This window comes from Macaca nemestrina, chromosome 14 (genome assembly GCF_043159975.1).
Source record: "Macaca nemestrina isolate mMacNem1 chromosome 14, mMacNem.hap1, whole genome shotgun sequence".
NCBI lineage: Eukaryota > Metazoa > Chordata > Mammalia > Primates > Cercopithecidae > Macaca > Macaca nemestrina.
In genome coordinates this window covers 4,468,639-4,481,439 of record NC_092138.1, presented here as the reverse complement: position 1 = coordinate 4,481,439, position 12,801 = coordinate 4,468,639, and the positions used below count along the sequence as shown (strand labels likewise).

The following is a 12,801-nucleotide window of genomic DNA, read 5'->3' as shown; positions in this document are numbered from 1 at the left end:
CTTCTCTCTCTCTTAAGACACTGCCGCTGTCGTCCACCTCTGTCTCTGCTTTCTGCATTTCTTGCCCCGTGTTGTGGTCTCTCCTCCCTCGGAGTTGAGTCCCTCTGCTTGTTCTCCCCTGCCTCGGCCTCCACCTGCCCCTTGCACGGGCGGCGCCGCCTGCCGTGCGCAGCGCGAGCCTCGCTAATGCGTTTCGCATGGCGCGTCAGTCAAACGCCCTTCTAATGTCCTTAAAGCACGCAGAAAATTGCATCCTTATGAAAAAGGAGAAAAAAAGCAAATTGCCTGGTGGAGGCGGAGCCGCCGCGGGGGCTGGGGCGGCTGCGCGTGCGGGCCGACTTGCGTTCGGCAGGGCGGACTGGGGGCAGCCGTCAGGGGATCTCCCCGGCCAGGGCGCAGGAGCAGGACGCTGCCTCTTCCCAGCGCTTCCAAGTGGTGCCTGGGCCCACATCCTTGCCTGCTCTCTCCCACTCTTCCACCTCTCCTTGCTCGTTCTCCTTGCTCCTGGCCTCCCACTGCACCGCCTCCCTCCGCACCACCTCCCTCCGCCAGGCTCATAACCGCCTTCCGACCATTGCACTTGGTTTCCCTCATCCCCAGGCGCTTTTCACAGCACGGCCCCTTCCTCCTGGTCACTCAGGTCTCCACTGAAGGGTCACTTCCTGAGACCAATCTTCCCAGACCATCCTGGCTAAAGCCCCCACCCCACTCATCTTCTATCACCTGCTGCATTTTCCACTTGACAACGATCACTCTCTGAAATCATCTTGTGGATTTAATTGTGGCTTCTTCACCGTCTGTCCACCCCTCCCTAGCACCGTGTCTGGCACGCAGAGGTCATGTTGAACAAACTGGTGAACAAATGAGTGAGACTTATTCCAGGCCGGCAGGGGCTTTGGAGACCCTAAGGCATGTGGGGCACCCCAAGCTGGACCTTGAGGCTGCTGAGTGAGGGGCAGTGGAGACTCGCCAAGCTGAAATCAGATCCAATTCGTTGCTAACGGTTTTGTGTTAGTTGCCTAACATCTGTGAGGTTTCTCTTCTGGAAAATGGGAGCAGGAGCACCTACCTTACTGGGGTGTCACTGGATGGACAAGGTAATTCAGTAGAAACTGGCAGGGCAGATTCTGTCCCTAGCGCTAGGAATTGTCTGCCACACTCAATAAGTGCTTGTTAAAGGAATGAAGGGCTGACATAAGAGCTTGATACCTATCAGCGGGTTCATGCTGCCTCTGATGTCAGATGCACGATTATTTCCCGAAGCATTGAGAAAGAAAAGTTGTTTAAATATTGCGAATGGAGCCATAGCCCATTGCTCTCATATCACCTGGAATTTTTATTTTATACCTACTCAAAGATCTCTTTTTAAGGCTTATTAGGACATAGATTAAAAAAAAAAAACAGATCACTATTGAGTTTACATCAAAACGGCAACTATCAGCGCAATCAATCAGCACTGGAGGTATTCCTAAAACTTCTTTGAGGTCAGAGGCACCTCTCTCAGTGGACACCCTCTAAGCTGCTCCTCCCCTGTGAATTTCTGTGCCTTGCTGAAGGTCACCCACCCATCCCCAAGCTGCTCCTCCCCTGTGAATTTCTGTGCCTTGCTGAAGGTCACCCCCCCTCCCCAAGCTGCTCCTCCCCTGTGAATTCCTTGGCCTACCTGAAGGACTCCCCTCTGTGGTCTTCCCATCCAGAGTTGGTGCCTGAGAGGCCAGAGGCCACCACTGTCCACTGGAATGGCTGGATAACCTCGGCAAACCTGTGGGAGTGTGTGGGGGGTTACACGGGGCATCCATGACACCCACAGCCTCTGGTACCCTCACCCCCATCCCAACTGCCAATTGTCATGGAAACCAGACTTTAGAGATGGGAAGATGCTGTGTTAAAGTTGAGACCTACGAACTCTACTGTGTAAGAGCTAAGACAAATTGAACTTCTGAAGTCACACCAGTGAGGGTCCCCCTTTCAAAGTCAGAGAGATCCCAAGAGGGAAGGCCCTGCCCTGGAGAGGCCTCTGACAGTCCTGGTGCAGGAAGTTGTGAGTGGCCAGGGTACCAGAACAGGGGTAAAGAGCTGAGCCAGACTGAGTCAGCAACTGCTGGCCCTGTGGCTGCAGTTACCTTCCCGCCCTGCCCAGCGGAGCGAGGAGTCCCAGCTCTCTTACCTCCCTATAGTGGGGTTGGGGAGGTGGCATTGGAGAAGTTTTCCTTCAGCTCCGAGATCTGGCCCCCGGCTGAGCTGGAAGGGAGGGTGGGGGCGGTAGGTGGGACCACTGGGGAACCCAGCCTGGACAGAGGGTGCAGAGGTTCCCAGCATCAGCTAGTCTCCTCCGTGGACACAGGAACCCAAAGTGGGCTCAGGGGATGTCCTTTGCGTTCTTTCTCCGGTACTGTCATTTCTAGGGCAGAGGCTCCCTGACCTGTAGAAAGGAAATCAGGCGGGGGAGCAACAGAAAACAGAGGAGGTGCCAGGTTTCTGCTCGGACCCTGGAGCTCCAGGAAGATGGGGAGAGACGGCCAAGTGGAGGTGCTCACTCCAGGTTGAGAGGACCACATTTTGGCCACCCCTAGCCGGCCCTGCTTGGTTTTCCTGTAGCACAGTAAGACAGTGCCCTCCGGTTCCAGGGGACAAAAACTTCAGATTCCGCTGTTGTCGACTTGGGCCAGGACCCGCGCTTCTTTATTTTTAAATTTTTTTTATTTTTTTCTTTCTTAGTCCCCACAAGTGACCCTCTAGGGGAATCCAGAACAGGGAAGGGAGCAAGCCAGAGGAATTTTTTTTTTTTTTTTTTTTTTTTTTTTTTTTTTTTTAGGTGAAGAGTCGGGGGAGGGATGGGGGCGTCCCGCTCGCGACTGCGCTAGCGACTGTCCTCGCGGTGCGGGGGCTCTGCGTGGAGCCGGCGGTGAGCTGGAATATCCAAGCCGGCTGCAACTGGCCTTCCGTTTCCTACACGCTTCCTGCGTGCCGGGCCCAGCTGGGCGCCGCCCAGATCTTCTCTCTCCCGGGACTCCAGCTCCCCTTCTACTGACCAGGAGAACGTCTTGCTCCCAGCCAGGATCATACCAGTCGAGAAGCGACCCCCTCCCCCATCCCGGGCCGGAGCCCTTCTGCCAATCCTCCCCCCAAAGACTCCCTCATTCCCCAAGCCACCTTGAATAAAGCACAATGAGCGCAAACTTCGCGCCTCTGGGCGAACGCTGCCTCCAGTCTAATCCCAGCCTTCTCTCCGCCCCCAGCCCTTCGCGTCCCCAGGGTCCAGGCGGTTGCAGGCGCTCCCCACTCCCGCAGGGCCACAGCTCTCGCGAGACTCCTGAGCCCTCTCCTTCCTCTGGCTGCGGCCCCCCGGGCTCCGGGAAGCTCAGCCACCGCCTAGGCCCGCGCCATATCTGGGTTTTGTTTCCCAGGAACTTGGGGATGAGAAGAGACTTGTGCATGGAGGGGAAGAGGAATGGGATTCAAAGGACCCTTTCTTCAAGCCCCGGGCCTGAAATGAGGGATGCGACTGCTGCCTGCAGACAGAGAGACAACCTCAGCGCTCGGTGGCTGGGGCGCAGTGGCACGCAGGGCGGGCGCCAGGTAGCTCCAGTCCGGCACGCGCAACCCGACAGACCGCGTCACCTTGGAAGACAGGATGCAGTCCTTTACCTAGAGTGGCAGCTTTGCGGGCTTGGTCAGCACGGGGTCTCTGGGCCGGCGGGCAATCATCTGCCTCTGCGCCTTAGCTCCTTGGAGCGGGCCTGGAGCTTCCTTCGGGTCTCAAGGGTTCCACCAAGCAAGGAAGCCCTGAGCTGCCCAAACACAATGGTGTGCAGCCGGCTACTCTTCCCCGGTCTCGGGAACTCGGTCTGTCTCTGCTTTCCCTGTCCCGCCAAGGAGCACAGAAGTGAAGGCAGTGACAAAAACTCCACCCCTCCCGCGCTGCAGGGCCTGGAATCTGGTCTCCCTCATTTGAGGCCCAACTTCCCCACTGACCCACAGGTGACCTCCGACCGGAGTTCCCGCATCAAGTTCCCCTTTGTGCCTGGAGGGGGCTGTTCCCGCTGAAATATTGGGGCCCTTGTGCTCTGACTCCGGATTGGCCGGACCCCCTCCCCCACCTGTCAGAGCCCTGGTCCTACAAAGACCACTAGGTCCAGAACAGCAAGGCACCTTGGGAAAAAAAGACTCACAGGGCAGCTAATCTGCCGAAGGTTGCCCTCCTCGGATTTAGGAGCCCAGAAGGAACTGTGACTGATGCTGGTCAGATCCCCCTCCTTGCCCCTCTTGACTGGTGTAGGTACATTCTACCTTCTTCCACAACTCTGTATGATAGAGACATAGCTGGAAACCAGGTCCCTCAGGCCTCCCTTTCCACGGAGGTCAGACCTTCACTTCCTGTCCTTTCAAATGGAGAAGATTAAATGCAGTCAGGTAAGTCACTTGGCTGCTGGGACCAGTGCAGGCAGGGTGGCTAGGTTGAAAGACCTGGGAGTAGCCCCAAGGCTGGAAGGGATTAGGGGCCACAGTCACACACTGATGGTTCATTCATTCCAGGCAGTCAGGGTTGGTTAGGTGTTCTGGCTTCTCAGGAAAAGCAGGCGAGTAGTCTGGTAGCTGTTTGCAAGGCTGAATTAAGAACCCAGAGTGAGCAAGAGCTGGTTTCCCACACCTGGCAGGACTAGGGTGAGGAAAGTGGCTGCAGCCCTCAGAAAGTGCTTGCTCTCTCCTTCTCCTCTCCCCACACTGCCCCCCCCCCCCCCACCAAACCCCTCATTCCTTCAGGCCTTGAGGTTCCAGGAGGGGAAGTCAGAGCTCAGGTTCTGTGAAGAGCCTATCAAGCCAAGATCTGAAAGGCAAGGTGTTGCCACAATAGGTGGGGGCCAGAAGAGGTCACTTTCACATTCTGAAACACAAAACTTGCAGCTGAGTTGTTTGTTCCTGAATCTCTTTTTTTCTTGTGCCTAAATCTCTTTTCCTTTTTGAGCCTGGAAGGACCTGGCTTCAGGAACTCTGAATGACCAAGTTTCATAGTCTTACTGAGCTTTAACCAGTAAAGTGGCTGTCGCTCCATCCCCACCTCTGGTCATCCTCCCCACCCCCAGCTTCAGGAAGCACGAGGACAGGAACCTACAGGCAGCCCTGAGCCCAGCCTGGACTGCAGGAAGACAACTGAGACCTCTATGAGAAGGGGGCACCTGAGGGCACACGCAGCCAAGCTGTGTCCCTGCAAGGGACCACCTTCCCTAGGCCGGTGTCAGCTGAGTCCTCTCTCTGCGTCAGCCAGGTGCCCTCATTGCCCGGAGCTGGAACTCAGGCGCCCAGGCGCTGCCGCCCCGAGTATCCTGCGGAAAACGTGAGAACTCTGGGGAGCCACTGCTGCCGCAAGGACCCGCGCGCTGGTGGGGGCTCTGTCCAAACCTCGCGTCCTCGACTTCCCATCAGCCTCATAATGGGTTGGTGAAGACCATCTCAAGAACCGCACAAACTGGTACTTCAAGTCCCAGGAAACCGAAACAACCACCGAGGCGGCTGTCTGTCGGGACCACTTCCGGAGCGAGCTCTGCGGCGGACCTCTGGCTCCTGCTCCTTTGGGCACCCGCGGTGCGGCCAGACCGCTCCTGCCAGCGACTCTCTGGCTGGCAAGGAAAAGGAGGTGGAGTTCAGACTGGCCCCTCACGCCCAGAGAGGAAGCGATTCCTAGGATCCTGCAGCCACCGAGCCGCCCGCCGTGCCTCGCCCGGGCTTGGTGGCCACCGGCACAGCTGCCTTCGACAGAGCCGGAGGAAAGGAAGTTTAAGAAGCAACTGCCGGCGTTCCGCTTATCTTGCCGCGCCCACCCGCACCCACTGCGGATTCAGAAGCTGCTCCACCGAGCCCGATTGTTTCATAAAATATTTTATTGGAAAAAAAAAGTCACCGTCTTCGCAAGAGGGGGTAGGGGCCCCAGCGACATCGGGAACCCGCCTCCAGGCCGAGCCGACCGGTTGCCCCGGGGGTCTCAGGCCGTGGTGGCCTGAGCCCAACCGCCGGTCCCCGACGTCCAGAAGCGGGTGTGTGCCTGGAGGCTCCCCGGCCGGGAGGGCAGGCCCCAGACGGGGTGGGGGTGCAGGCGAGGAGCGGGGCGTGAATGCGCGTGGAGCGCTCTGCGCCACGGAGCTCAGGGCAGAGACTAGTAGCTTCCGCCGCGCTGGATGCAAGTCTCCCAGGTTAGAGCCCAGAAGCGCGCTGGGACCTGGGTCTGGCTTTAGGGTCTGTGTCCTTCCTCGTTTGGCCCCAATTGTCCGCATTCAAGATCATAATAAAAAGATTTAGGAAGTAAACGTCTTGGACGCGGAAGGGCCGGCTCGCAGGTTTCCGCCGGGTGAGGGGGCTGCGGGCGGCGCGGGCATCCCGGGCCCGGCACCATATGCCGCCCTCAGTCCTCGCGGCTCCTGTCGCTGGGCTCGCCCGGCACCTCCGCTGGTTTCTCCGCATCCTTGGCGCGCTCCTGCTCAGTGAGCTGCTCACTCGTTGGAATTGAGTTCTTCTTGGGCCGCCCCTTGGGCTTGGTGGGAGACTCCAGGCCGCCGCCCTGCAGCACCTGCACGGGGGACCGCCGGCACCTGGGTGAGCCAGGACGTGGACTGGGGATCCCCGAGGAGACTTGCACCCAGGTGGGACTAGGGAGTACAGGAAACCGTATGAGGAAATGGTGGGGAAATGTCCCGGGAAATGGCGGCTATTTGTCCAAATGCCGCTGGGGAGCGGCCTGGCCTGGAGAGCATAAGACTGCCAGGAGGCCTGAAGGTGCCGCGAGAGAGGAAGAAATGTCGGCTTAGCCAGGCACCCAAGGGGCAGAAAGAGCTGAGAGAGTCCCGGTGGGTACCAGGCACCGAGGGAATGGGGAGGTTGGGCAGAGTCTCTGCGGGGAGAAGGAGGAGAGTAGCTCTGCATGGCACCGGGGCATGGCCCAGGAAGCCGAGGGGCGGGAAGCCACCAGGCACACTCACTATTTTCTTCCACTTCATCCTCCGATTCTGGTACCACGTCTTCACCTGCAACTGGCTCAGGCCCAGGGATTCAGCAAGATCTATTCTGGAAAGAGCAGGGCGCACCCTCAGCAAGGCAAGTGATCACACTCCCACAGCCCGCTGGCCCCAGCCTTGCCCCGTCCTACCTGTCCGGCGTGGAAAGGTACTTCTGCTTCTCAAAGCGTTTCTCCAGGCCCATCAGCTGCAGCTCGGTGAACACAGTGCGGCTCCGACGCCCCTTCTTGGCCTTGGTGCCTGGCTCCCCAGGGCCTGCCGCCTCCAGCTTCCCGCGGAGCTGCAACTCGAGTGGCAGGTGTGGCGCACCCGCGGCGCCGGGCAGCCCAGGCCCCGCCGCCAGCAGCGCAGAGCTCAGCCCTGAACAGCCCAGCGGCGCCAGTGGGAACTTGAACACCGCCGCCTGCTCGGCCTTCAGCACGGCTGCGAAGAGAATGGGGAGCCGGGTGAGCTAGGACCGCGCTCCTCTACCCCAGGGACTGCCGCACCATGTGCCGACGCGGGTACTCCCGCTTGGCCGGTGCCACCCAGCGCAAAATCTCCACGCCCTGCCCCTCGGCGCCGGTGGCGCAGATGGAGACCCTCCTTAACGCTGCTGTTCCCTAGATCTGGGAGGGAGTATCTCCTCGACCCCGTCCGTGCTGTCCTGGAGTTCCCCAAGCCTCAGCGACTCTGAGATCTCGGGGTTCTTGATGAACATGTTTGCAGCTGCGAGAAACTCGGAGTGGTCTTGTCTTTCGGGGAAAGAAGAAACCAAAAATAAAACGGCAGCCGGTCCTAAGAAGATGGGCGTTTGCTCCAACCAAATCAGCACTGCTGCTTAGAAAAAGAATATGCACAGAGCGTGCACATTTGCTCTTCCGTGCGTGGCACAACAGCTAGGAGTCATCTGGGCTGGACTTGGGTGCTTCCCGGAAATTCCAAAGTACCCTGAGAACCTGGAAATTACTGTTGGCGTTTTCTATTTTCAGACGCTTCCCCATGAAGATGTTTCCATTTTCTTCAGTCCTAAAACGACTGTGTGCCCGCTTCAAACGAATTAGTAACAACAGAGCAGACGGAGATGAAAGGTAGCCAAATGGCGGAGTCCCAGATGGACTTAGAAGCAGCGCGCTGGCCCTGCCGTTTCCAGGCTAGGGAGCACCGACTGGGAGGTGGGGTGTGCAGGGAACGCGACTTGAAGGGCTGGGGTCCCGGCTACAGCGTAGAAGCCTCCCTTCCCCGACAGGCCTGTCACTGAGGTGCGAGTCCTAGCCCGGCTGGAGTCGGAAAGGGTAGGGCAAGGCGCAGGTAAATGTGGGGCAGAGGACCCGCAGGGAAAAGGTAGGAGATGGAAGCCAGACCGACCCCAGTGAGAGAAGCCGAGGGAGGCCGACCCGCAGACGGCCGGAAAGCGAGACAGGAAAGACAAGACGAGGGTGGAGTGCGATGGAGAGGGCACCATCAGGGCAGGGCAGGCCCCGCCAAATTGGGAGAAAGGGCAGAAGCTGAAAAGGTCTGAGCAGGCCGTTCAAGCCCTGCAGAGGCCCAGCCGACCTGAAAGCAGAAGGGACAGCCAGGCAGCTGCTCACAGTCAGGCCTCTGACCCCGAGGCAAGGCCCAAGCAGGTCCGCACTGCGGCCAAGGCGGCGTTCCTCGCCCGCTGGAGCTCCCGGGGGCTCCGGGCCGCCTTGGGCCCGCGTCAGCACCCAGCCCTCCGGAGCGCAGGCCTCCTCCCCAGAGGTCCGACTTCCCTGTCTTGGGCAGCCGCGGCCACTCCCGGCCAGCCCTCTGCGGCGAAGCCCAGGCGCCCGTGGCCTGAGGTCGCTTCCACCCACAAGAGTCCGTAGCCTGGTCGTGCGCCTGCAACCGGGATGCTCACTCGGGGTCCCCGGGCTGGAGGCCGAAGGGAAGCAGTGAAGGAAAGAGCGAACACCCTCCCCGGGCGGCCCGCGGGCACGAGGCCTGGTTTCTCTGAGGCCTGGCGTTTGCACCCTCCGCCTCCCGCCTGGAGGGCTCCGAGAGACAGTCCCAGAACTTGCGCTCCCAGAGCAGCTTCCCGGGGCTGCTTCGAGGCCGGAGGAGGCTCGGGGCGCCCCCGCGGTTCAGCTCGCTGTCTCCCGCCAAGCCCTGCCCGCGACCCCGCAGCCGCCACACGTACCCAGGTGGCTGTGGAAAGGCCGCGCCGCCAGCAGCGCCTGCACGCCGAACTTCAGCAGCTCGCCCGCCGCGGCCGCGGCGGCTGCGGGCGCGGCGCCCTTGGGTCCCGGTGGCTCCGTGAGGATCTCCTCAATCATGAAGCTGCGATAGCGGTGCGGCCGGTGGTCCGCGCAGCCCTCGGGCGGGCCGAAGCGCGCTGCGCCCGGCTCCCCCGGCCGCTGCATCGCGGCGCCCACGGCTGCGCCCGCTGTTTGGCGGCGGCGGCGGCTTGGCTCCGGCGCGGGGCCCGCGCGGGACTCTAGGCCGGCCCGCAGCTCGGGGCGGCGCGCGGGCGCCGGCTCATGCCCCCTCCCCCGCCGGCCGGCCGGGCGGAGGCGCAGGGCGCGGGCGGGGCGCGCGGGGCTCGGCCGGTCGGACCCGGGACTGCGCCCCCGCCCCGCGCCGCCGCGCCTCTTGCCCGGCCGGCCCCGCGTCACTGCCCCGCCCCGCCCCGCCCCGCCCCGCGCCGCCGCCCCCAACCCTTAGGCTGAGCCGGAGGGAGGGACACAGAAGGGAGGGAGGCGGAAGGGAGGCCAGAAGGGAGGGGGCCGCGTGAAAGAGGCCGGCCGACCGAGACCGAGGGAGACCCAGCGGAGCGCACGCCCTGGAAAGAGAGAGCCGGAGAGTTCGGGAGGCAAGACCCCCAGAGACGAGAGTCGGAGGGATCAACGACACAGGTGAGAGAGGGGGCAGAGGGAGACGGCGTGGGCCAAACAAGAGTCGAGAGAGTGTGATGTGAGGGTACCAGGGACGCCACCGAGATGTGCACAGAGACCAAAAGAGGCGTGAGAGCCAGCGGGCTGTGACGTGACGGAGGGCACAGAGGCAGGCGGGGCAGAGGGAGGGGGCGGTAAAGAAAGGGGACAGCTAGAAAACGAGCGGCTTGATCGGCTTTTAGGTAGCCCCGGAAAGGTCGGGAGGAGGAGGGGCAAAGGCCGCGCTCCTCAGCTGGGAAGGAGGTGGTCCGAGCAGCCTCCAGTCCCGGGCTCAAGACCGCCAACCCGGCATGGGTGAGGCAGCGTGCAGGGATGCAAGGGGCAGAGCGGTAGGGGCACTTGTGCACCCCGCCCACCTCTGCCTCAGTTTACCATGTACGGCCTCATTTCTCTCCGGGCTGCCCTGAGAGAAAAATGTTCTCCAGCCGAGATTTGCTTGATTTGCAAATTCAAGTGATCCATGGACACATCCTTCTTGACAGCCCCCAGGAGGCTGTGGGCTGGTTACATCCCCCTAGTTAGAAAAGAAAAAGGATTGGAGGAGAAGGGAAGGATGCAGCTTTGTCTTCACCCAGCTTTGGAGTATCAAGAAACCGTTACTGGGCGGAGTGGGGCGAGGGGGCCACAGGCTGCTCTGAGAGTGTAAAGACCAAACCCTGGTGGGACCTGGCTCCATTGCGGAGCCTCAAAGCTTCCAACATGACGGAGGAAGTTGGCAGTGCCTTCTCTAGATCTTTCTTTCCATCATTAGAGAGTATAAACCCAAGCTGTGGAGTGAACGACCCCAAAGCTACTCTACACTGAACTCCTCTCTTTGGTCCTGCCACTACTGGTGAAACCACTGACCCTTTCTGGGCCTCAGTTTCCTTACCTGTCCTGAGGAGATGCTGACACCTGGCTCCAGGGAGACTGTGAGAACTCAGTGAAGGGGTCCTGCACGCCGAGGGTCCTGCACCCTGGGAACCCTTAGGTCTGTTTGGAGAGAAAACAGTTCCTCCAGGCAAGAGGGGAGAAGTGTCCCCAGGAGGTAGGGAGAGGAGTACCTGCCCTTCTCCTCCTTCTCAGGAATCACTGGTCCTACCTCCCAGCCCCATCCGCCATTGCCAGTCAGTGCCTGACGCACTGTGGGTGTCCTGGGCCACCCCGACTTCCTCTATGAGCTCCATGCGGGGCCTCAGTCTTCACCCCAGGTAACTAGAGCTTACCACACCTATGGCCATGCCCCCCACCCAAGTTGAAGTCCTTTCTCCAGTGCCAGCTGCTGGTGGGGAGGCCTTCAGGCTGGCCCTCAATCCCTGGCCCCTGCCCCAGACTCGGGGGTGGGGGTGGGGGACAGGTGGGGAGGACTAGGAAGTGGCCCAGATCCTTTGTCTGTAGGGCTTGGAGTGAGGACAAAGACTACCTTCTCGGGTAAGATCCCAATCCCAAGAGCCCACTGTCTCTCCTTCCCAGTTGTTGCATGACTTTCTGAACTCAGAGTTACCACTGGGACTGAAAGAAGGTGGCCTCAATGGCCGCCAGTTGCTTCAGACTCCCTCAATGAGTGGTGCTGTGAGCCTACATGGTTCTTTGGAAAGGGTGGAGAGGGCACCACTAAAAGCAACAGTATCCCACACTGAGCAGGCCACCTCGTGGGAGACCAAGAGACCAGGAAGCTGGCCCTGTCACTGTTGGCCAAGCAGCCACCGACATCCTACTTGGCAAATAGAAAAAAGCCAGTGTCTCCTGGGAGGCCGGGGCAGCCATTCGGCTCCCCTCACCCATGGGTAGACTCAGAGAACCCTCCCTAGATGAGTGCAGTGGTATCACTCAATTCAACCATCTCCTTTCTCAGATGGGAAACTGAGGCCTAGCGAGAGGCAGGGCCTGGTGCAGGGACTACAGTCAGTAGGGCTGGTTTACTGTTGCTCCTCGTACAGAGCCATATCAAGCCCTTTTTCCTGACTTCCTCCCTCACCTCCCCCATCTTAGCAGGGCCCCTGCCCCCTCCTCACCCCCTGGCTTCTACATCTCCCTAAGGGCATAGCCTAGTGGCGGTTTCTCCCTGAGTAGGCCCAGCTAGCCTCTGTCCCATCCCCTGTTATTTGGGCCCTAACAGAAGCCACCCAAATTTGAACCATCTCTGCCCCATGCTCAAGACCTCAGGGTCTCACATCCTCAAAATGGTCCCCAGATTCCAGATTCAAGGATCACACTGTTCATCAGCTGTCACTAAACTTATTTTACTAGGAGCCATCCTCCTGGGATAGTTCCTTGGTCAGTTTGTGGGGGAGGGGGTCATTTTCAGGATGGAGGCCTCATGTCTAGATTTTGGGGAGTCAGAAGACTAGTGCAGCCCAGCCCTCACCCCATTCCACAGGTGTGCACCCCCAGCTCCTTGGACACTGGCCAGGACCATTTCCTGCAGCCCCAGGCCAGCCCTGCAGCATGAGCAGAGGGCGGCTTTGGGAATGAGGCCCTGAGGGCTGGAAGGAGAATGCCCATCGCCTAGGGAGCTTTGGGAGACCGCAGCTGGCTCCAGGGGCTGACAGAGCCAGGGTCCTGCCCCCGGTCGCCCAAAACACCTCCCTCGCAGGTCTGTCTCTGGTCCCCCTGGCTCCTGCTAGACGCAGCCTCCCCGTCACCCGACCCCAGGGCAAACCAGCAGATAAACCCCTTTTCGGCGAAAATTACACAAAACCGGCGGCGGCGGGGCCTCCTCTGCTCAGGCGCTGCCGCGTTGGCGGCCGAAAAAAGAGGCTCCCAGAGAACGGGAACCCCCTCCCTGTCTAGGACACCGAGGCCGAGAGAGGGGAAGCCTCCTCCCCAGTGGGGTGCAGTCTGGGATCGAAGTCCCCACCCCAGGGGCGCAGCTGCCAGCCCGACGCCTGGGACATCCCCCCTCCCGAGGCCTCTAGCCG

At 60.4% G+C, this 12,801-nt stretch overlaps 1 protein-coding gene across 1 annotated transcript; it reads right to left on the bottom strand.

The window, feature by feature from the left end:
* Positions 1–5,861: 5,861 nt before the first annotated feature.
* Positions 5,862–9,574, bottom strand: LOC105498877 (BARX homeobox 1). Its single transcript, XM_011771256.2, has 4 exons — positions 9,148–9,574; positions 7,139–7,430; positions 6,972–7,056; positions 5,862–6,562 (listed from the first exon to the last, which is right to left on the bottom strand). Exons 1-4 carry the CDS (start codon positions 9,368–9,370, stop codon positions 6,398–6,400), a joined length of 765 nt encoding a protein of 254 aa, XP_011769558.2. The 5' UTR covers positions 9,371–9,574; the 3' UTR covers positions 5,862–6,397.
* Positions 9,575–12,801: the final 3,227 nt, after the last annotated feature.